We start from the raw sequence: 25,100 nt of genomic DNA on the forward strand, positions 1-25,100 counted from the left end.
TGGCTTTTTTATTCCTCCTTGTGTTTGTTGCCTTGTGGTCACAAGATGGCTGCTGCTATTCCAAGGATCATATCCATACAGAACTGTTTGAAGGCAGGGCACAATGAGGTATGCCTGGCAGAGACATTCTTTTCACAAGCCTCACCCTTAGCAAGGGGGAAAAAGTATTTCTCCACAAGACTCCAACAGACATTTCTTTGTTTCATTAGCTAAACTGGGCCATTTGTTCATTTTGAGCTGCAAGGGAGTCTGGGAAGCCAAGTATGTGGCTTTCCCAACTTCTATCATTGGAAGTGGGTAAGGGCTTGGAATGGGTTTGGTAGATAGCTAAGAGTAACTGATATGGGGATAAATAAATGCATGGCCACAAAAATTAAAAATTCTTCCCATTGGGCCAAAGAAAAGGTTTTAGAATATATCTACAGTTTTAGTAAAAAGAAAGCTTCCAATATTGAAAAAAAGACCTGTGTATGTGTGCGTAGATATATGTGTATATATACGTGTGTGTATATATATGTGTGTGTGTATATATGTGTGTGTGTGTATATAGATATATATATATACCCACACACAGGGCAGCTTCAAAATTCTGTGTTCCTCTGACCCAACTTACCCCAGGGAAAAATCATGGACATGTACAAAGTTATAGGTATGTGTACATATATGTGTATATATGTATATACACACACACACACACACACATGCACTACTACTATATCATTCTGCTCTGCCAGGCACTGAGGTCAATTACAGAGTTGGTCTGGAGAAAAGAATGACCCTCTTTCCTTTGCGTTACCCTCTTTATGCTTTGTACCCCAGCAGACAATATTTTGTGAAACTACTCTTTGAAGCTCTACCTTCAGTTCTACCTGGGAAGGTTTGTATAATGGCATCCATGCTCCATTCATAATTTTTGCCCCATCCCATCACTTAGGGTACGCCCACCTCAGTTCTGTCTCCTTCCCCAGAGTTGATTCTCTCTAAGGAGAACCTATGCATAGAAACTTTGGTTGAGCCACCACACAGTTTTCTCCACATACTGAACCATGCCCAAATCCATGGGTAGGGCCTAGTCTCAAACTGAGCTCTGTATTGCAAATAATAACCAGTTTGAATTCTACTCATTGCAAGGAGATGCTTTAAAGACAGAGGAGAGCAAGTCTGTACCCTCAAGCTATCAATCCAGTTGAGGGGACAGCAGGATGAGATCTACTAGGACCGGGGACTTTTCTGAGCAGTGACATACTGCACTGCTAAAGTTATTTGACTTTGCCATTTGTAGAATGAAATACGAATTATTCCTTATTAGAGCTTGTGATTTGTTAATTAGCCTTAAAAGAAAATGTTCATGATAACAGAGACAAATGATGTTAAACCTACACAGATAATTAAGATAAATGGAATGTCAACTGCTCCTAATGCTGTCAGCAGAGTAAAGCTATCTTATTTATTAAGGAAACACAAGAATATATTTCCCAGCCAACTACAATGCTAGATACTAAGAACACTTAGTAATTTATTCTAAAAATGTGCACAGCCAGTCTGCAAGATGGAACTGAAAACCTATACAATGAAGAAATTGTTAAAGGTGATAAAGGAGGAAGCCATTAGCTTGGCCTTAGAAGACTTATTAAGGTCCCTTCTAAGCTAATGGAAATGTTCCAGCATAGAGTTGAAATTTTAGTACTAAATAGAAGCTTTGAGATAATAGCTTCAATTATTGAGTGCTTACTGTGTGCTGGGTGCTATTTGAAGTGTTCCACATATTTATACAACACAAGAAGTCCACACTACTGTTCTTCCCAGTTCACAGATAATGAACTCTGGGCACAAAGACAACTGATTTGCCAAAGTCACCCAGCCGGCAAGTGGAAAGCCAGGATTTGAATCCCAGCAGTTTGGCTGTAAAGCCTGTGCTCTTCCACATCTCACAGTGCAGTCCCAAATCTCAAGGCACTGTCTGTGGGTTGCCAGTGAGTTGCCTGGGTCAAGACAGATTTAGGTTTCATAGGATGCAGCATCATCTCATGACCCCCTCTCTCCCAGGAAACCTGCTCTCCAGACCTGATTGTGCAGACACTTGCATCTTGTCCTGACCAGAGATACTGCCCTCCTCACACTGAGAAGGATGACTCCACATACCCAGGGCCAAAGGACCTCACGTGACCCATTCTGGGACAACAGACAGGCGCTACTGCAGCCTGCTCTGTCTCCAGCTCTTCTCAGAATAGCCTGCAGGATTAGTGCTGTCTGACATTTCTGACCCTCCCTTCTCCACTCAACTGGTAGATTAGCAAATATCAAAGTCACAGGTATTCGTGATTAGTCCAAGCCACCTGATACTTCCAAAAGATGTATGGTTTTGTTGGTTGTTTCATAACTGCTTGGGATCTGTTTATGGGAAGAGGCTCTTCCTCTTTCAGTTGGTACCAAAATGAGAGTTTCGCCTTGATATCATCCCCTAGACTTTCATCTTTGTACTGCCAGTCAGGGGAAAATTCCTCCAAGGGCTCCTGCTGTGAGTTTGCCATTCTAAAGGGCCAGGGCTGAGCACATATATCTCCTGTGTCCAAAGGTATCTCTCTTACCGAACACCAAGCTCCACTGGGAACAGAATCTTCCGTCTTGAAAATCTGCATCTTCAGTTCCCTCTGTGAAGGAGCAAGTGCTGATCTGAGAAACCAGTGGTTCAAGAGCTCCACCGTGAGGAAAGCAGGAAACAAGCCCTCAAGCAAGACTTTTCTGTCATTTTCAAAAGCAGGTGCTACCCACAGAAAGGCAAAGGCCAGAGATGGGGAATGGGGCCCAGGGGAGTAGCCAGGTCATGGCTCTGGCCTGTCTGGTGAAGAAAGGGACTTGGCACAGTGTCTCTCCTGTCCCCTCATCTGCCCCGCCTTTTGCCGCATATTTATACAACACAAGAAGTCCACACTACTGTTCTTCCCAGTTCACAGACAATGAACTCCGGGCACAAAGACAACTGATTTGCCAAAGTCACCCAGCCAGCAAGTGGAAAGCCAGGATTTGAACTCCAGCAGTTTGGCTGTAAAGCCTGTGCTCTTCCACATCTCACAGTGCAGGGTCCCACATCTCGAGGCATTGTCTATAGGTTGCCAGTGAGTTACCTGGGTCACAGAAGATATATGTGCTCAGCCCTGGCCCTTTAGAATGGCTTTCTCCCCACTCCATGCAGGGCACATGGGGGCTACTAACTCTGAGCTCTACATTGGTAGCAGCTGGCAAGACGCTAAAGCTACTCTTCCCTCTTGGAGAATTAGATGCAATTAGCTTTGCTAAATTCTCCCATCAGCCCTGCCCACTAAATTCCTCACTGACTGCAATAGTGTTGCCTACCAGCTGCTGCAGTATCTGACCCTCACGTCTGCTGGCTTCTCCCCTGGAGCCAGATCACTCCTGCAGCTACCAGCTCTCACCACCCCCACCCCCATCCCAGGCCACCAGCCCTTTGAGATGGGTTGGAACTCTGTGCCAATTAGAGGTGACTGGAGGATTCTGGGGAAAGCATAAGCTTTGGTATCAATTAGAACTGGGACAGAAATCTGGATCTATCTGTATCACTTTAAACAAGGAGCAGAACCTCTCTGAAACTCATCTTGAAAATGAGAGAAATGTTTTATTTCCTTTTCTCATGTATGTGTCGACCCCACTCAGAGGGCAGACATTGTGTCTGTCTTGTTCATGGTTTTATCTCCATTACCTAACACGGTGCCTGGCACTTAGAAGACAATAAATATTTGCGGAGGGAAGGAGGAAAAAAATACTTTCCCTATCAGATTTTTAAGAGCACTAAATGAGATAACATACATGAGAATCTGGGTTACACGTGCTCTATAAATGATGGTTTCTAACCACCAGCTTATTTTGATTACATGACACCAGGCTTCTTGATTCAACTAATTAAGATTGTCACCTCATCCATTCATTCATTGAAGAAATACTGAGCACCTGCTACAAGTCCTGCAGGACAATAAAAAATGAAAAGAGCATGGTCCCTACCTTAAAGCGGCTCAATTACAATTTCAGTACACCATGTGCCACAGCGGTCATAAGTACAGAGAGCCATAAGCACAGAGACTAGCCAGGAAAGGATGTAGGAGCAGGGAAAAATCTGGAGGTAGAGAAAAACTTTCTACGTTGAACTCTGGTGCCCACTGACAATGCTGAGTCCCTGGAAATGAGTAGATGATGAATTTTACCACACACACAAGATACGCTTGGAATAATTTTTTACCAGTCTCTTTCCTCAGAGATGTATCTGGATGTTGCCTTTAGCTGGTTAGACTCTGTCTCTTGGAGAACTGTATGAAGGGCAGTCCAAGTTCTCTGAGACTTTTGGCTCCAACAGACCCAAACCACCAGGCAGCAGGAATTAGAAACAGGTGCTACCTATGGTCTGTGTATTAGTCCGTTCTGGCACTGCTATAAAGAAACTAGACTGGATAATTTATAAAGAAAAGAAGTTTAATTGACTCACAGTTCCTCGGGCTGTACAGGTAGCATGGCTCAGGAGGCCTCAGGAAACTTTCAATCACAGCGGAAGGTGAAGGGGTAGCAGGTATGTCTTACATGGCCGGAGTAGGAGGAAGAGAGCAAAGTGGGAAGTGCTACGCACTTTTAAACAATCAGATCTCGTGAGAACTCACTCGCTATCGTGAGAACTCACTCACTGTCATGAGAACAGCAAGGGAGAAGTTGGCCCCCTGGATCCAATCACCTCCTAACAGGCCCCTCCTCTAACACTGAGAATTACAATTCAACATGAGATTTGGGTGGGTCCACAAATCCGACACATATCAGTCTGGAATTTAAATAAATTGAAGCAAGCATATCTTTATTTGCCACCACTTTATTACCCTAAGTTCTGGGCAAGACTTCTTGGAAAACTCCTCTAAACTTTTTGAGCAGCATCTAACATTTTACACAGTAGACCACGTGATGTGTTCTCAGGTTTCCAAAATTGGTCATATGCAGCCACTGGCCGGACATGCCATTGTGAGTTTCACCTGTACTATTTCTTTTCTTAACGCTTTTAAATTACTGTACTTAAAAAAAAAAACTATTCAAGATCAGGCGTGGTGGCTCACACCTGTAACTGCCGCACTTTGGGAGGCTGAGGTGGGCAGATCACTTGAGGTCAGGAGTTCGAGACCAGCCTGGCCAACACGGTGAAACCCTGTCTCTACGTGTCTCTACTACAAATACAAAAATTAGCCAGGCATGGTGGCGTGTGCCTGTAACCCCAGCTACTTGGGAGGCTGAGGCAGGAGAATCACTTGAACCTAGGAAGCAGAGAGCCGGGATCAGTGAGCCGAGATCACACCACTGCACTCCAGACTGGACGAAAGAGCAAGACTCCATCTCAAAAAAAAAAACAAATAAACAAACAAAAAAAGCTTTTCAAAGAAGATTTTCCAAATGTAATTAGCAAACAAGTATTAACTGCCCTTGCAGTCCCGACGTCTTCAAACATTATTGCCATTCCAGTCATGAAGTGATGCTCAAACACAATTCTCAGCAAGCCATGATGCATGACCTTGAGATGGACAAATGAAGCTCTAAATTGACACCTGCCAATTTGTGTTATGGAGGGTGTGTAGGTCAAAGGGATCATATCCCACCAAAAATCGTCTTGACTTCCACCAGCTAACAATAGAAATTTGGGTGCACTCAGTGAAAAGATGATGCGATTTAAACCATGATGCCTGGGTTGGGGTCATGCCTCTACCCCTTACTAGTTCTGTGACTTTGGACAAGGAACTTAACTTCTCTGAGCTTCAAGTCCCAAATATCATTGTTATCATAATAATAATGATATTATTATGAGAGCATTTCTCATAAAATTGGTGAGCCAATGAAATGATTGCAATGGTACGACTGCAAAATCACCTTGTAAACTCTGAAGTATGCATAAATATTTATTAATTTCCTGAGAAATAAATCTTCCAAGATACAGTGAAGCTTACACTTTTACTGTCAGAACTTGGACATTATCATTATTGATGAGCGACTATAAAGAACATGGCCTTTGACCATTACTCAGACAATTGAGTAGGCGACTGGAGAATGCTTCTCACCCCTTCTTTCTATGATGTGTAAACATGCTAAGCTGGAGAAATGATCGGAGAACAGGAGATGTGGTTTTGAGAGTTGGCACAGGATGCAGAAAGCCCAGATGCACAATGAGTGCTATCCTGCCATAGACACATCACCTAGCAAGGTCCCATAAAACCAAGACAACTCTTTCCTTCACATGGTGGATCTTCACTGCACCTCAACTCAGCCAGTTTTAACAAGTCAGTACCACCCCCAGCTATCTACCGTCGCCTCACCATAGTTCTGATAGTGCTGTACGTGGCCCCATTCCTGACCCAGCCTCATTTGTCTATCCCTCCCAAATGCTGGCCCTGAGCCTTTGGTAACCCCTGCTACAAAATCAGTCAGTTGGTGCCTTCCTCTGCGGGCCTTATGTTACCTGAAATAGGGCATTGCCCTGGGAACTCTTCCCATGTCACCTTCAGAAAGAAATCTTTTATTTTCTCGCACCCCATGGACCTCTCAGGTATGCGGGGAAAGTTGCGCTGGGGTCTTCTTTGATCCCCACTGACACCTCCAGACCATGGACACCCCATTATTTTGTTACAACCCTGCTCTTTTAAGACTCACGACTCGGCCGGGCGCGGTGGCTCACGCTTGTAATCCCAGCACTTTGGGAGGCCGAGGCGGGCGGATCACGAGGTCGACAGATCGAGACCACGGTGAAACCCCGTCTCTACTAAAAATACAAAAAAAAAATTAGCCGGGCGTGGTGGCGGGCGCCTGTAGTCCCAGCTACTCGGAGAGGCTGAGGCAGGAGAATGGCGTGAACCCGGGAGGCGGAGCTTGCAGTGAGCCGAGATTGCGCCACTGCACTCCAGCCTGGGCAACAGAGCGAGACTCCGTCTCAAAAAAAAAAAAAAAGACTCACGACTCAGCTATACCTCCCTCTCCTACTCCTCATCTTGTCCTGACAGTACCTCTCTTTCACTGAAAACTTAAACACTTGGCTCTCAGGATCTACCCAAGATGCAAAACCCTGGACTGTCAGCTCCCTGATGTTCTTATCACCAATGAGCCCACCCGCTTCCCCAGCATCAAACCCCAGCCTCCTTCTCCCACACTTACTATGTTCTGAATCACCAATTCTAGCACCTCACTCTGACCACAATCTCCTCCCCTTCCAGAGCACTTGTTCACCTACTCCCCCGACAACAGATTTAATCAAGTTCTCAGATTTAATCAAGACCCCCAAGTCCTCTCACTCATCTACTTTCTCCCAATCCATGAGCCTCTTGTCTTCACGTCTCTCTATCCAGCTAAGATTCCAGAGTCCATCATATTACTAGTAGTGGCATTCCTGTCAATAGCCTTAACTATGTTCCTCATCTGCATTTTACCATACATACATACATTTTACCATACATGGCAAAATCCAGGAAAATCCCGTTGTGAATGCAACAATCCAGTTTTTACAGATTTGTACCGTAGCAGCAAATACTGCTGGAGAAAAACCATACACTAAGGCAAACTGAATCTACTATGATCTCCATCCTCCACAATTGCTTCTTCACACCTCCCCTCGCTGCCCCTACCCCCACTTCCCAAGGAGGTGACCTTATCATCTCTTTCACAGAGAAATTAAGTCAACAAACAACAAGTTTACAATGTCTCTTCACTAAACTACAGACACACCCCATCACCATCCACCCACCTTCCCTAGCTCCCCTCCTGCTACAATAGAGGAAGTGTCCGAGGTCAAGCCCTCCACCTGTGCTTTCCATCATCCCACCTTCTCAGGAGGCTTACATTACCTTCTCACACCCCTCTTCTTACCTTTGCCAAGATTGTCTTAATGAATTCTTATCTCAAGATTTTTTCTCAGTTGGGCACGGTGGCTCACGCCTGTAATCCCAGCACTTTAGGAGGCCGAGTTGGGCAGATGAGGAGGTCAAGAGATAGAGACCATCCTGACCAACATGGTGAAACCCCATCTCTACTAAAAATACAAAAATTCGCTGGGCGTGGTGGCGTACGCCTGTAGTCCCAGCTACTCGGGAGGCTGAGGCAGAAGAATCGCTTGAATCCAGGAGGTGGGAGGTTTCAGTGAGCCGAGATCGCACCACTGCACTCCAGCCTGGCAACGGAGTGAGACTCTGTCTCAAAAAAAAAAAAAAGAATTTTTCTCAATCCCAACTCTTATTTTGGGGGTTTACAATCAGCCTGCTTTCTCAGCCTGCAAGGTACTTAATTTTTTGAGTCTGATTTCCTTTTGGTTTTTCTTACAAACTCACTAATTCTTTCCTGAGCTCATCTCTTTCTTGTAATTCTTTGAGGAAAGTACCAATAATCTCCAACACTCTTTGTGACACATCTTCTATATGTCCTCCAGATCCATTTTCCACCCTATGCCTGGAGGCTGATCTGTAAGGACGGCATCAAGCTCCCCTGCCCTCTTGCTCCTAGTTGGTTTTGGCTAATGGGGAGCCATTGAAGGACATAGGAGGCAAGAGGAACAAGGTGAGAGTATTTTCTGGCTCCTTCTCAGCGAAGTTGCCTCAGGCTTGCTGTCTCGCTCTAAATGAAGATCACATCTTATTCATAATTCCCTCCCTCTGGTTTAACTGCTCCCTCGAGCTTAACTCCTTCAGGAGTTAAGCAGGGGTGGTAACAGCCCTGTAATTAATTGGTAGCCCCATGTACTACACTATTTCCTATGGTTTCCTGTCCATAACTTTCTAAATTGTCCTTTTGCCAAACTTCTTTTGAATTACCCTAACTTGAATTGCCATCTGTTTCTTGCTGAGCCCAATACTCACATAAATACCCTGATTATTTCCACGTACTTTTTTTTTTTCTTCCAGGGATCAATTTGTTTTAACTAGAATCCCTTTGGCTGAAAATCAAGAAACCTAATTTGACCTACCTTAGGCCAGAAGTGGCATTTATTACCTTGAAAATGAAACTATGCAGAATACAGTTGGACCTCAGAGGAGTTTAGAACTAGGACTCTCTCTAGCTTTGTCTTTAGAATAAAAGTGCTTCTCTTTCTTCAGTTTCAATTAGGAAAACCCTAGGTAAGGACACTGGCCCAGTCTGGATCACATGCTTAAGCCTGTGCCCAGACACATTCAGTGCATACTAGTGTATTGGCAGCCCTGGGAGAACGCATGGTGGGAATGAGAGCAGCAGTCCCCAGAATTAAATGGCTGTTACTCCCAGATATTTTCAATCACTCCCTGATTGTAATGACTCCACAGCAGAAATCACGCATAGGAATTTATATTTACTGTTAACTTCTTAGGTTCTAGATTTGGGGCTCTTATATTGTCAAATTTTTCTACTGTGAGAATATCTCTATGTGTGCAAAGTCCACAAGGTAAAATATATGGTCACCTCTTTGGGAAACGGGGGTAGAGGTAGAGAGAGGGGTGTGAAAAAGCAATTGCGCACAATGGAGGTCAAGTTTACCAGGAAATTGTAGTAGGATTACCAGATAGTGCTGAGATAGGGTAATCATGAATTCATAGAGAATCCAATTGCCTTGTTGTATGACTTCTTCTCTAGCAGCATGTGGCTGCTGGGGTGCAAATACTGGAAAAACTAAGTTGTTTCATTCAAAACAGACTTGGGGATTTTTCTAAATTTTTCTATGTATGGTAAAAAGCAGACAAGGGACAGAGTTGAGGGTACTGGTATGAGTGCTACTGCTAGTAATATGATGTTTGTGGAATCTCAGTTGGAAACAAAGACATGAAGAGAGGCTTATGGATTGGGAGAAAGACAGGTGAGAGAACTGGGGGTCTCATTTAATGTAAAAATTATGGTTGGGGCGATAGTTGAACAAACAAGTATGTATTTATCTGCAGACACAAATAGTAAGTATATACATTCCTTTATTAGGGTAGCCCTTGCACTTATAAAGAAACCTTCCTCAAAAAGGAAATGTACAAAATGATGAAGCTACAATAGTTTATTTCAACACACTAAACCAAAAAAATAAGAAAACAACTAATTTATTTGAAAAAAAAAAAAAAAAAACAAATTCTGTACATGCAGGGTTGGCTTGATTGACCATAATGTATTTCAGCAAAAAAAATTTAGATACACCACACATAATAAAGCTTTCTATGTACACAGTAAATAGTAAATAACTTTGCTAAATGACCAGACATTTGAAAAAATGAAAACACAGTTGTAAAACAAAGTACGTAAGAATATTGTGAACTTATGTAACTGTACAAAAAGCAATCATTCTCTAAAGCCTTCCATTTTCACTTACATTTTCTTTAACAGGATTAAGCCCCAAATCGAAGGGATTAAATCCTTTCTTCCTAATGCCTCGGGAATATCAGATTCTCTTTCAAATCTTTAACTTTTTACAAAGGAGCAGAGCACTTAAAGGGAAATGGTGGGAAACAAAGAGATTTCAATTCTGTGCCACTCATCCAGATTCTGCTGCGGAAGATTTCCCAAGTCCGCTATCAATTCACTCAACTTGGCTTAAAAACATAATACCTGATTGTAGGACTAATTTGGCTTTTATTTAGCCCATCTGCAGCTTTATCATTAAAAATCAGCTCCTGACATTAGCCCTTAGCTCAATATCTACATATGAAATTTGGGAATTCTATGACAGTGATGTTAGCATATTTAAATATAAAATGCAAAATGATTAATTTTTAAATATGCAAACTGCTACATTTTCTCAATAATCAATTCATGCACAAATGAAAAATGGCAATAGAAAAAGCAGAAAAATATGGATGTTTCTAAATGAGACAATGATAAAAATTTCATATATTAATATCAAGACAAGGCTGGGGCCAGCTTACGTTGTAAGAAAAACTATTATTGTATGTAATTGGACAGCAAAACCCAGTCCTGTCTAAAAGCAACGGATCAAACTGTCTTCTCAAGTCCTTCCTGGCCATATTTCTATGTGCTACAATGAAACATTTTTAATAAATGCAATCTATCATAGAACTACAAGTTTTTATATTCCTAAATAATGAACTTAACTTTATTATAGCAATGATTTAAATACATGGGCTGTAAAAAAGAGAAAACAGTTGTAAACATGCACTTAATTTTTTTCTTTACCTGCAAGATAATATTTTTAAAAGATTACACAACTTCTTGATTCTTTAAGAACTAAGAACCAAAGTACTGAACATAATAAATAAATGTGCAACCTGGAGGCCTGGAAAAAGAGATAGAATACCAAATAACAAACCAGTGCATTAAAAATCCAGTAGGTCAGTATTAAGATTTCTTCATCCAAATCCAGTTAGGTTTATTGCTATTATAAATAAGCTTCACATTAAGGCATCTGTCATTACCTATGAAAAAGATTTGGATTCAAAACAAAGGAATATACACTGTACAACTTTTTTTCTTTCATTCTGATGTCATTACAGATACTATCGGTTTTAAATGTTAAGTTTTTGTATGGCAATACATAAATATCTTTAAACATATTATCTGAATATAGTTCAAATGTTTCTCTATATTTTGATACTTTAATATATATATTTAAAGTATATTCAATTAATGAGGAAATAGACAAAAGCAAATCAACATAGATGGTAAAGGACTAAATCTGAGACATTACAACCTCTAAAAAAAATATATACTGTACAGACAGTGACGATGAGCAGATTTTGGCCAAGTCATTTAACTTCCCTGAGCCTCATTCTTTCCATCTGTAATATTTCAATAACAGTTGCTCTGTCAAGCTGTTTTGAGATCAAATGAGATGATGTAAAAACACTTGGCAAACTGTGAAGCAATGCAAAAATTAATGGTATTATCATAGGCCAAAAGATCTCAAGTTTCTGACAGTCTCTCTAACAAATAAAGTTATGGCCTGCTCCTTTTGCATTCACTTGAGAACTCCCAGTTTTGATTAGATTGTTACGGAAAGAATGGAGCCAAAATTTATGCAAAGAGAAAATCTCTAAGTTTTAGCATCCAGAATTGTATAAAGTACAGTTTGTTGGGAATGGGAAACAACTGCTTGAAGGGGTATACAGAATACCAAATAAAAATGTATTAAAAATTCAGTATTTCAGTATTAAGACTTCTTCATCCAAAGACAGGTCTAACTCTAACTAGGCTCAGGCTACCTCTTGATACTTACTAAAAATAAATAGGGGCAGACTTCTCAAGAACCTTGGTTCCCGGCCTTTCATCAGACTCTTCTAGAGAAACCTCCTTTTCCCTCACCATTGGCTATCATGTAGCATAGTCACATTAAAAGAACTATCTCTTATAGCAGCTCAAGAGTTTTAAAATCATAAAGAAACACAGCCTAAGTCAATTGCTGGTACACTATTCAGGCTGGCATAAATTTGAAATGATTCAATAATCCCTACCATGTTCTCCCTTTCTCAGTCCATAAGCCCTTCCTCTATGTATAAATGGTTCTTGGCCAGCTTTTTCCAATCTTTGTTCTGAGGAACACTAGCTGGGTGAGATGTTAACAGGTAAAAAACATCTGTGTTAAGTATGTTGGGAATACGCAGGACGAGATAAATTTATGTACCACTGAACTGCTCAGTCTTTGATGTACTAACTGTACTTGCTAAAGAACAATGAAGTGTTCAGCATTTCCCAAACTCATCTGACCACAGAATCCCATTTTTCCCCCCACAAAATATCTAGAGGAGCTAACAGCTCTTAGAATATTCTTTGGAAAATGCTATTCTAGCCTGATTCTAAACATTCCAGGGCTAAATCTGGCAATAGTTATGTTTTTAATTTCTGAAGAAGAATCATTTTTCTTACAAGGTCAACTACCATGATAACCGCCCGGTTTCCACTCCATAAGTAGGCTTCCCAAAGCAACTAACAACTAAATTTTCTTCACCACATGCTAAGGAATTCAAAGAACTTATTCTTGCGTGAATGAGAATTATGTTCTTTTTAAGGAGATACTTATATTCTTCCCCTAAGCATTAAAAATACAAAGATGTAATTCTAGATCCTAGGACCTAGAATCACAATTACTTTAAGGAAATGAGAGTATTTTATTACAACATCATTGCAATTAATATTATCAATGAATGATAATTAGTAGTGGTACTAACAGTAGTAGTGTTGGTTAAGCATTTATTTTTGCATCCTAATCCTGATATCCACTCTATGAATTTAGGACCTACTATTACTCCCATTTTAAAGATAAGTACACTGAGGTTTACCAAGATTAACTGACTTGCCAAGGGTCACACACTGGAGTAAGGGCAGAACCTTAAACTCATGTCTGACCCCTCACCCCATGCTCTTAACTACATAATGCCATCTTTTATTTCAGTGACAAGACAAAAGCATTTAGGTCACACTCTTGTTAAACAGGAAAATGATACAAATGCAAATTGTTTGGAATAGGTTTTGGATTTCCTTTTGAGCAAACCCCCAGTCCTTTAAAGGATATATTTAAAAATTTCTTTTTAAGCAGAGGAAAATAGACTACTATTTACCAATGACAAGTTTATAGAGTTTTAAAACGAGAGGTTTTTTAAAAATCTGCATCCAAGGTGAAGACGTTATCTGTTGTTTCTGCCATAACTGCAAAACGCTGATACTCCGAAACTCGTTTCTCAAAGAAATTTGTTTTTCCTTCTAAAGAAATGTTTTCCATAAAATCAAAAGGATTTTCTGCCTGAAAAACCTAAAAAGGAAAGAAATATTATTAGACATTAGCTGAAGAGATCAAATTACATCCCACAATAAGAGCAAAGATGACCAAAACAGAGGTCAGGTTTCTCAAAACCTGTCTAGTCAGCTACAAGATCACATCATTCCCCTACGACCCTGGAGGCACTCAAGGCTGACAAATTTTAAGATGACCCAAGATCAACCACTAATCTCCTCAAGAAACTGTACTAGCATCTCTGGTATTCTAATAAATAGAAAAAAACACACACAACTATTTCAGGAATTGAAATATTTAATACTAACCAATTGAAAATGTTCTCACAGCTTGAGATATCCAATACACCATGAGCATTTTTCATAGGTATCACTATTAGTCACACATACATGATACTATAAAAAATGTTAAATTAGCAACAATCTACTGTGGTTCTAAATATGTTTCTTAGTTTATACGAGAACAGATAATCAACAAATCGTCATTAAGGGAACATGATCAGGGAAGACAGAATAAATGTTATCCATAGTGACTAGATGTCTCCAAACAAAAAGGGGGACTATGCTAACAAGAAGCTTTTTTACTGCTTCAGAATTCAAGAAGCAAGGCCGAGCATGGTGGCTCATGCCTGTAATCTCAGCACTTTGGGAGGCCGAGGTAGGTGGGATCACCTGCAGTCAGGAGTTTGAGACCAGCCTGACTGACATGGTGAAACCCCGTCTCTACTAAAAATACAAAAAGTAGCTGGGCGTGGTAGCAGGTGCCTGTAATCCAAGCTACTCAGGAGGCTGAGGCAGGAGAATTGCTTGAACCTGAGAGGCAAGAGGTTGCAGTGAGCCAAGATCACGCCATTGCACTGTAGCCTGGGCAACAGAGTAAGACTCCATCTCAAAAAAAAAAAAAAAAGAATTCAAGAAGCAGACTTGGAGATACAGCTTGATGGAAACTGTGGGATATTTCAGTGATTCACAAGGAGTAACAAAAGAGGATTTCTCAATTTAGAAGTATCCCAGCAAAAAATATGAACACCACAGATAAACATATATTCAAGTAACCCAATTTTAAATATGGGCAGAGTGTCTAAACAGACAAACTGATACTTCTTTAAAGATATACAAAATGAAAAGATGCTCAGCATCATTATCCATTAGAGACACGCAAATCAAGATCACAATGAGATACCACTTCACACCTACTCGGATGGCTATAATTTTTTAAAAAACAGGTAATAAGTGTTGGTGAGGATGTAGAGAAATTGGAACCCTCATACAGGGTGGGAATATAAAATTGTGCAGCTGCTTTAGAAAACAGTCTAGTAAGGCCAGGCGCGGTGGCTCACGCTTGTAATCCCAGCACTTTGGGAGGCCGAGGCGGGCGGATCACGAGGTCAGGAGATCGAGACCACAGTGGAACCCCACCTCTACTGAAAATACAAAAAAATTAGCTGGGCGTGGTGGCGGGCGCCTGTAGTCCCAGCTACTCGGAGAGGCTGAGGCAGGAGAATGGCGTGAACCTGGGAGGAGGAGCTTGCAGTGAGCCGAGATTGTGCCACTGCACTCCAGCCTGGGCGACAGAGAGAGACTCCGTCTCAAAAAAAAAAAAAAAAAAAAAAAAAAGAAAACAGTCTAGTAGTTCTTCTAATGATTAAACATGGAGTTACCATATGATCCAGCAATTTCACTCCTACGTATATACGTAAGAGATATGAAAACATGTCCACACAAAAATCTGTACATGAACGTTCATAGTAGCATTATTCACAATAGCTCAAAAGAGGAAACAACTTAAATGCCCATCGAATGGATAAATAAAATTTGGTATATCCATACAGTGGAATATTATTTGGTCATATAAAGGAATAAAGCATTGATACATGCTACAACATGAATGCACCATGAAAACATTATACTAAGGAAAGAAGAGAACCACAAAAGGCCACGTATTATATGATTCCATTTGCATGAAATAGAATATGCAGAATAGGCAAATCTACAGACGCAGAATAGGCAAATCTACAGACACAAAAATTAGATTAGTGGTTGCCTAAGGCAAGGTGGGTAAGGGGAGGAAAGAGGAGTGACTGACTGCTAATAGGGACAGAGTTTCTTTTTGGGGTGATAAAAATGTTCTAAAATAGGTTGTTAAGATGGTTGTACAACTCTGTGACTACACTGAAAACTATTGAACTGTACATTTTAAATGGGTGAATTGCATGCTATGTGATTTATATCTTTAAATAAAGCTTTAAATATTTATGTATCTTTTTTCCAAAAACTCATATGCTGTGTGTGGCTGAGTGAAATTCTATGAAATTCTCCATCAGAAATTGTGTGTAAAAAGTGAGGGAATATTGGGGCTGTAATACACAGCAAGATACAGTGAAAGGGCACTGAACCAATAGCCATAGACTCACTAGATTTTAGAACTGAAGACTTTTCAAAAAATTAGATCTAAGTCATTCATGGCATGGACAAAGTAACCAAGACCAAACTAAATTAAGTGGCTTGTTTTTGGTGGTTTTTTTTTTCTTTTTTTGAGATAGAGTTTTGGTCTTTTTGCCCAGGCTGGAGTGCAATGGCACAATCTCGGCTCACTGCAACCTCTGCCTTCTGGGTTCAAGCGATTCTCTTGCCTCAGCCTCCCGAGTAGCTAGGATTACAGGCACCCACCACCATGCCCAGCTAATTGTTGTATTTTTAGTAGAGATGGGGTTTCACCATGTTGGCCAGGCTGGTCTTGAACTCCTGACCTCAGGTGATCCACCTGCCTTAGCTTCCCAAAATGTTGAGATTACAGGCATGAGCCACTGCACCCAGCCTTATTATTATTTTTATTTGTAGAGATAGGGTCTTGCTATATTGCTGAAACTAGTGTGGAACTCCTGGGGTCATGCAATCCTCCTGCCTTGGCCTCCGAAGTGCTGGGATTATAGGAGTCAGCCACAACGCCCAGCTCCTACAAGTTTTGATACATAGTAATCATATTGTCATTTACTTTATATTTTCAATTAATTTTTATTTTCATTTTAAATCTCATTTTAAAGGAGATATATGTATATGCAGAGAGAGAGAGAAAGAGAGAGTGAGAGAGAGAGAGAAAGAGAGAGTGAGAGAGAGAGAGCGAGAAAGGGTCTCACTCTGTTGCTCAGGCTGGAGTGCCGTGGCACAATCTCAGCTCACTGCAACCTCTGCCTCCCGGGCTCAAGTGATCCTCCCAGCTCAGCCTCCTGAGTAACTGGGACTACAGGCATGCCACCAGGCCTGGCTAATTTTTTGTAGAAATAGGATTTCGCCATGTTGCCTAGGCTGGTCTCAAACTCCTAGACTCAAGTGATTCTTCCACCTCAGCCTCCCAAAGTTCTGGGATTACAGGTGTGAGCCACTGCGCCTGGCCTAAAGGATATATTTTTTAATTTCTAAGTAAATTAAGCTTTTTGGCAATTTTTAAATCAATTTCTACTTTTATTGCATTAAAAATCTAAGGCCTCTATAATTTCTGCTTTTTAGAATTTACTCAGATATTTTGAAGCCTGTGAAAAAACAAAGTTTTATATTGTGTTTAGATCTTCTTCTGCAGGAGGTGGCATGTTTTACATACCTACAGTTAGCAATTTCCCAAAAGGAAAATTAGACCCAAGGGTCAGCAGTTTTCTAATAAGCAGCAGAACACGAACGTGTGGATGTGAGGATATGGTAATGGGTTAAATAATAGCGAATTCACTGTAAGGCTTAAATAAGCAAATTCATTTTCTAATAACAAAAATATTGGTAAAAGTTATGAACAAACACAATTTCTTTTAATATACATAGTTTATAAGTTTAAGAGATTATATTAATATAGTTATAATCTTGATTTCTCATTAATTAGTAAACACAGAGAGGATCTTGCAACTAAAACGTTAAAATGTAGTTTATCTTACCAAAAAAACCTACACTTTACTTGACTCTTCCATTAAGTACCCGGGTGGTTATCAGAATTTAATTCTGCTATATCTGCTAATACAACATTAGCAAGATAGGTAATGATTACCACAGCATCATAGATTTCATAAGGATTCTCATTAAAGACAATTTAAACTTACATTTTCATGACAAGAAATCAAAATCTGTAATTTCTAATTACCATGGTATAGTACATAGCGAATTTCTGTGTTTCACTTAAGTACAAAGTGACCATCTAGTGTGTTTATTATGTGTCTAATATTATTTTAAGTGCTTTAAGTGTATCAACTCATCAACAATCCTTTGTAGTAAATATTATTACTATCTCTATTTTATAGATGAGGAAATTGAGATAGTTAAGCAACTTGCCAAAGGTCACACAGCTAGAAAGTGGTGGAACAAAGATTCAAACCCAGATAGTGTGGCTGCAGGCTCCATGTCTTAAGTAATGGGAAAACCGTACATGATGAAATTCAGGTACATTATCTCTCATAAATGACAAAAATAACTTGAATAACTCTGTTCAAAGAGTTATATTATGACAGTTAATGTCTTCCTAATAACTATTCCCTATTTAAAAGTACTAACTCCCAAACCACAATATAGACACATGGCGATTTATATGAGGGTGAATATAAATATGCATATTAAACCTAACTCCTTGAAAATAATCCTATTAAATATACAGCTGCAATTATTGCAAAATAATTTATTGAGCTTGTTAGTTCTAATATTTTACCAGCCTCCTACTTCAGTTATTAATTTTAAATTTCAAAGGATTTTGCAAAACCTTGTTCATACGAAACAAGTCTCTGTCATGGACATTTAAAAAATATAATAGTATGTTACAAATGCTTTCAGTAAAATATATTTTAGGGTCCTTGCTTTCCTATAACATTTTAACTAGTCGTAACACATTTTTAAACACATTACCTTTGAGAATCCAAGTTCCACAAGTAATCTGTCAGCTACAAACTCAATGTACTGTTTCATCAAAATGCAATTCATTCCAATGAGGCCAACTGGCAAGGCTTCTGTTAAAAACTCCTGGGATGAAAACAAAAACAGAATAAAGTACAAACAAAACTATAAATATGTATTTTCCAAATAGAAACAGGACTTTCGTTTTATTTCTAAGACTGATTTTGTCCAAGGAAAGTATATTAGGATAAATTCTTTCAATGTGGCAAATGATGTCCATATGTTTAAAAACATTTGGGGTATTACTATTCACATTTTTTCATGTTTTCAAAGAGCCAAAATAAATGGAAACGAACTACCAAATTACTGGATTTCTTGAAGTAGCAAATATAAGACTCGGATTCATATGCTTTCTCAATAGAAAAAAAAAGATACTTTGTTCTAAAATATCTGGAAAAAGATTCAAAGATGATCATCATGAAGAACATGACTATGGAAGGGAGCTGGGAAAGAAAGAAAAACTCAATTAACAATGAAAATGAGAAAAAAGAAAGAAACAGATTTGGGGGTTGGGAGATAAAATGAGCTCCAAGCATACTGAAAGACTATACAGTGGTAAAGTGTTAATAGAGGAAAAATAAAAATATATTAACTACTTGGATTTAGTTCTCAAAATGATTAAAGATAGCAAAGAGCCTGTTATGCCTTTTTCCTCTTTCAATATACAAACTATGCCTGTTAAACTACGCAGTGTTACCAAAACAAAAGTAATTTTAGAATGATAAAAACACATCCTAAGTACAGAATCTAGCTCTTTCTAGTAAGAAATCCGTACATACCCTAACTTGTTACTTTTCATTAACTTACTTATTCTAACTTGTTACTTTTCATTAACTTACTTATTCTAACTTGTTACTTTTCATTAACTTACTTATTCATTCTATAAAAATTTGTGTATGCTTCAAGCTAGGTACCTTGCTGTTTTATTAAAAATACAAAACAAATAAAAAATCATCACTGTTCTCCAGTCACTAAAAATGTAAAAATACAAAGTTACTATAATTAGCTGATCGTGGCATAAAATTTGACAGAGATCAATAAGACAGAAAAATAGCCCTGAAACAGGTTTTAGTATACATAAAACCTTAATATATAATAAAGACTGACTTACTAAAGCAAATTGTAAACTGACATAATAATTGTAATATATCATGTATTGGTATTGTCAGGCTGACCAGAATAAAATTGCTGGTATTTTTATTGACCTACAAAATTTCATGAGTCAATATAATAGTGGTACAAACATCAGAGAAAGAGAGATGTGCTAATTACACAAACTTCCTGGTTTACCTGCTCAATTTTGACAGCATCAACAATGATCTCCCTGACCCTTTCTTCCGAAGGCTTATTTACTAAGTATTGGAACATCAGGCAAGCAAAGTCACAGTGAAGTCCCTAAAAGGGAAGAAAAATGTCATTGTCAAATAACTTTTAATCAGCTATTTGCACACGGTGATGGGTCAAGCATTGTATAAAGTGGTTCTAGGAATATAACACAGAACTTCTGGAAAATGGAAGAGGGGTTAAAAGGACTAGGAACTTCCTTCAAATCTCATTAAATGCCAATAAACCTATAATAAAAATTTTCAATGCCAGCAAATCTTAGTTCATCAACATTATAGAAAAATTAATTTATGAACAAACAAAATCTGCAAATAAAAGCATTTTGGAAAGGAAAATAAAGAAAGAAAGCCTGAAATGAAAATTCATTAATTTTTAAATTTCAAAAATAATTAAGGAATGATTGAAAAATAATGAGTAGTATTTAAATAACAGATGAAACTCAGATTTCAAAAATACAACATTTAAAATTAAAGAAGAAAGGCTCAAGATAAAAATGAATTCAGTTCTAATGAAAATGGAAACTGAGGTGGGGCTCGGTGGCTCATGCCTGTAATCTCAGCACTTTGGGAGGTCAAAGTGGGCAGATTGCTTGAGTCCAGGAGTTCAAGACCAGCCTGGGCAACATGGCAAAACCCAATCTCTACAAAAAAAAAAAAAAAAAAAAAAAAAACCAATAAATAAATAAAGTAAATAATACCAATAAATAAGAAAATGGAAACTGAACAATGATGAATATCACCTGAAGCCATACAAAGCAGATATGATCTTACAGATAACCAAAAATGAAAATAAACTTGTGAAATACCCCTGAGTATGGTTATACAAATGCAATAAATAGTATAGAATCTTAAGTAATTGGAGAATAGGCAAAGGAGAGTCAACCTACAATAATCAGGACTCCAAAACACAGCATAGATAGTATAGAGCTAAATATTTAAAAAAAATAGAAAATTTCAAAAATTCAACATGAAAAAAGAGAGAGGTCGGATATAGAAAGATGGAATTCCCAGGCCGGCATGGTGGCTCATGTCTGTAATACAGCACTTTGGGAGGCCGAGGTGGGCAGATTCCTTGAGTTCAGGAATTCGAGACCAGCCTGGGCAACCTGGCAAAACCCCATCTCTACAAAAAATACAAAAATTAGTCAGGCATGGTGGTGCATGCCTGTAGTCCCAGCTACTCAGGAGGCTGAAGCAGGAAGATTGCTTGAACCTGGGAGGTCAAGGCTGCAATGAGCTGAGATCACGCCACTTCACTCCAGCCTGGGTGACAGTGAGACTGTTTCCAAAAAAAAAGGAAGAAAGAAGAAATTACCATCAAGGCTGAAAGATGTTAAAGTGTTGATGAAAACTGACAGGTAACTTATTACAGAAAGCAATACCAATCAAAATCCCAATGGAATTGGTGTGTGTGTGTGTGTGTGTGTGTGTGTGTGTGTGTGTGTGTGTGTTTGTAATTTATTTTAAAAGGCTTTAGAGCAGAAAAGAAAGGAAAGTACACTTGGAAGAGTCCCAAGCGGGCATAGAGGTCAAGTACCTAAATGGGATTGTTTTTAATTCAAAAGTTAATCTGGAAGGCTGGGCATGGGGGCTCGCTCACGTCTGTAATCCCAGCACTTTGGGAGGCCAAGGTGGGAAATCACTTGAGCCCAGGAGTTCCCGACCAGCCTGGGCAACACAGTGAGACCCTGTGTCTACAAAAATTTTTTAATTAACTGGATGTGGTGGTATATGCATGTAGTTCCAGCTACTTAAGGAGGCTGAGGTGGGAGGACTGCTTGAGCCCAGGAGGTCAAAGCTACAGTCAGCCAGGATCATACCACTTGCACTCAGCCTGGGTGACAGAGAGAGACCCTGTCTCAAAAAAAAAAAAAAAAAAAAAAGAATAGAATAAACGGACAGAATCTTGTAAGAACACTCTGAAAAGTTTTGATATTTATCCTACAAATTATTGAAATATATGAAACTATAATAATTAAAATGGTTTGTTATAGAATAAAATCTGATAGGTCAATAAGGAAGAAAAAATAGCCATGAAACTGATTTTAGTCCAATAAAACCTTAATAGATAATAAAGAAGACAGCGCAAGTCAATGAAGAAAGGATGGATTACTTAACAAGGCAAATTGGAAAAACTTCCCAAGAGTGTTTAAAATAAAATTAAATTCTAACGTATTCTTTACTATATTTATGCTAAATCCTACTTTACAAATTCCAATTGCATTACAGAGTTAAAGGTTAAAAAAACAAGAAAAAAATATGTGTAATTAATTTATCTCTGGAAGTGGATTACATAAAATTTAAGGTTTTGTATGTTAAAAGAACAAAAATTAAAAAGCAAAGGATAAATTGGGAAAATATGTGAAATAAATATAAGCAAATTTATATTTCATATTTGTGCTATAAATATAACAAATGCTATAAACGTGTACTTGTTGAAAGGACCCAATCAGTCACTGTACATTGGGAATAAACCAATGAACAAGCAAGCATGACCAAAGATAATACACTACTGAAGAAATAACCTTAAAATAGTGAGAGCACTCAGAGTTAAATAAGAAAAATGTTAATACTGCACCAGTAATAAAAGCAAAAGATAAAAGTAGGCAACTACAGAAAAAATACAAATTACTAATATCATTATGAAAAAAGTGTTCAATCTAAGTAATAATTAAACAATGCAAATAAAACCAATAATGAGATACCAATTAACCCTATCAAATTTGCCAAACATTTAGCAAATTAATCTAAATTCTGGTGAGAGTATGGTAGAAAATGTTCATACATTGCTAGGTGGGGCTGAAAATTGTTATAAAATTACTGGAAAAAAAATCTGCAAGTAAGTATGTATGAATGGCTTTATAACTTAGTAATTCTACTTTTGGGGATCAAGCTTAGGAAAATAATGTAAAGGGAGGACAAAGCTTACATATATGTAAAGGTATTCATTTTATGCTATAGTAAAACAAAAAAATCTGGAAATAATTTAAATTTCTAATTATAAAAGTCAAATAAATGATTCATTCATTAGATTATATATCTAACAAAACTACTATTTTCAAAAGGTGCTTAATGCCACAGAAAAATGATTGCAGTATTTTGCCAAGTGGAAAAGAACATCTCAACTCCTAAATATATGAATGATTAAAATATGTTTATATATCTAAATAGAATTAAATGTAGAAAAAAGTCTATAAAGAAATATTTCAACAAGACAAATAAATGTGGTTCTCTCTGTGTTGAGATTTTTTATTCTCTCAATTCTCTATAACAATCCTATATGACATTTCTAATAAAAGTTATTAAAAATTTAAAGACATGAAAAAGCAAAAAGTAATTATATGAAGCATCTTATGGCATTTTAAAAAATACTTTCACATACACTATTTCATTGCATTCTAACAAAACGGTTAAGTTTTATAGTTGAAGAAATCAAGGTTCAGAGAAGTTAAGCATTAGCATAGGCAATAAATGTTAACTGAATGGCTATAATAGCCAAAACATTGAGAACAGAAAGATAAATAAAACAAAGTCCCTGCACTAAGGAGCTTAAAGTCTAGCAGAAGAGAGAAAGAAGAAATACAATACATGCTATGGACTCCAAGACATGGACAGGTTCAGGTTTCATATGGATACACAAAGGAAAGAGTGGCCAATTTCACCTAATTGATCAGCAAAGTTTTGAGATGTCTCTTCTGAGAAGGTAATCCAAAAAGGTTAAAAAAAAAAAGTGGGGGGGGGGTGGTAAGAAAGATGGAAAGGGTACAGCAGGCAGAGGGAGACCAGGCTTAGTTACTGATTGGATGTGGCCGAAAAAGAAGAAGCAATCTAAAATGACTCCTAGATTTGAAATTAGATGATTGGAAAAGAAGGATAGAGGCACTCGATGAAATAGGAAAAACAGAAGGAACAACAAATTTTTGGAGAAAGATGACGAGTTTGATTTCTGAAATAACAGGTTTGAAATACTTGGGGGAACTTCAAGGAGAAAATATCTAACATGCACTAGCATACGTGGGTTTGGCACTTAGGAAAGAATATCTAGGACAAAGGCTAAGTTTTGGGAGTTATGAGCATTTAGATGGCAGCTGATTCCATTACAGTAAATAAGATCAGCCAGGAGGGCATATACAGTGAAGGAGCAAGGCCAGCGAGGGAACCTAGGAGGACACTGATATTAAGAATGACCAGGAGACTGAGGAGAAACGGTAAGAGACACAGGAGGAAAATGCAGTGTCTTAAAAGCAAGACGATGTGACTTCCTATTTTAATTACCAGGATACTTGTGTCACCACAGCATTTTTCAGGAGAAAGAAAAATAAATGGGCTGGGCACAGTGATTCATGCCTGTAATCCCAGCACTTTGGGAGGCTGAGGCAGGCAGATCGCTTGAGCCCAGGAGTTCAAGACCAGCCTGGGCAACATGGTGAAGCCCTGTCTCTAAAAAAATAAAAAATACCAAAATTAGGCCAGGTGTAGTGGTATATGCCTGTAGTCCCAGCAACAACAGAGGCTGAGACGGGAGGACTGCTTGAGCCCAGGTAAGTCGAGGCTGCAGTGAGCCATGATCATGCCACTGTACTCCAGCCTGCGTGACAGAGTGAGATCCTGTCTCAAAAAAAAAAAAAAAAAAAAGAAAAATAGATGAACATCAAATATGAATACAAATATAACTAGAAAAACATTCCATTCCTTACTTCATCTCTGCTGATGAGTTCATTGGAAAAAGTGAGTCCTGGCATAAGACCTCTCTTCTTTAGCCAGAATATAGCAGCAAAAGATCCTGAGAAGAAAACTCCTTCTACAGCAGCAAAGGCCACCACTCTTTCCCCTGGGAGACATAAAATCGTTTCAATTTTTGAAATATACTGCAAACATTTGCGCATATATATATATATTTAACAATAAATACTACAACTGTTTGCAAATAAACAAAATACACAAGTTAGTGCCATGGCCAAAGATCTCCATAGGAGAAAATGCACCACCTCTACCTACTGGAGCAGAAAGGTATGCCTCCTTCAAATCCTCTGTCAGATGATGGACTTCTATAGGTCTTGGTGTCTGGACAAAGAAGGACCTTCCATACTCATAACAAGAGGTGATTTACGTGTGCGCCACACATGA

The 25,100-nt window shown here is 38.6% G+C and overlaps 1 protein-coding gene across 1 annotated transcript in view; it reads right to left on the reverse strand.

Annotated features, from left to right (window-relative positions):
* Positions 1 to 9,932: 9,932 nt before the first annotated feature.
* Positions 9,933 to 25,100, reverse strand: part of RRM2B (ribonucleotide reductase regulatory TP53 inducible subunit M2B) — a 36,699-nt gene continuing 21,531 nt past the window's right edge. The window contains exons 6-9 of the mRNA XM_030795421.1: positions 24,671 to 24,804; positions 19,921 to 20,025; positions 18,583 to 18,696; positions 9,933 to 13,726 (exon numbers count right to left, since the gene is read on the reverse strand). Of these exons, the coding sequence (XP_030651281.1) occupies positions 13,574 to 13,726; positions 18,583 to 18,696; positions 19,921 to 20,025; positions 24,671 to 24,804 (506 nt within the window). The 3' untranslated portion in view covers positions 9,933 to 13,573. The remainder of the gene's footprint in view (positions 13,727 to 18,582; positions 18,697 to 19,920; positions 20,026 to 24,670; positions 24,805 to 25,100) is intronic.

The sequence above is a fragment of the Nomascus leucogenys genome, chromosome 16 (assembly GCF_006542625.1).
Source record: "Nomascus leucogenys isolate Asia chromosome 16, Asia_NLE_v1, whole genome shotgun sequence".
NCBI lineage: Eukaryota > Metazoa > Chordata > Mammalia > Primates > Hylobatidae > Nomascus > Nomascus leucogenys.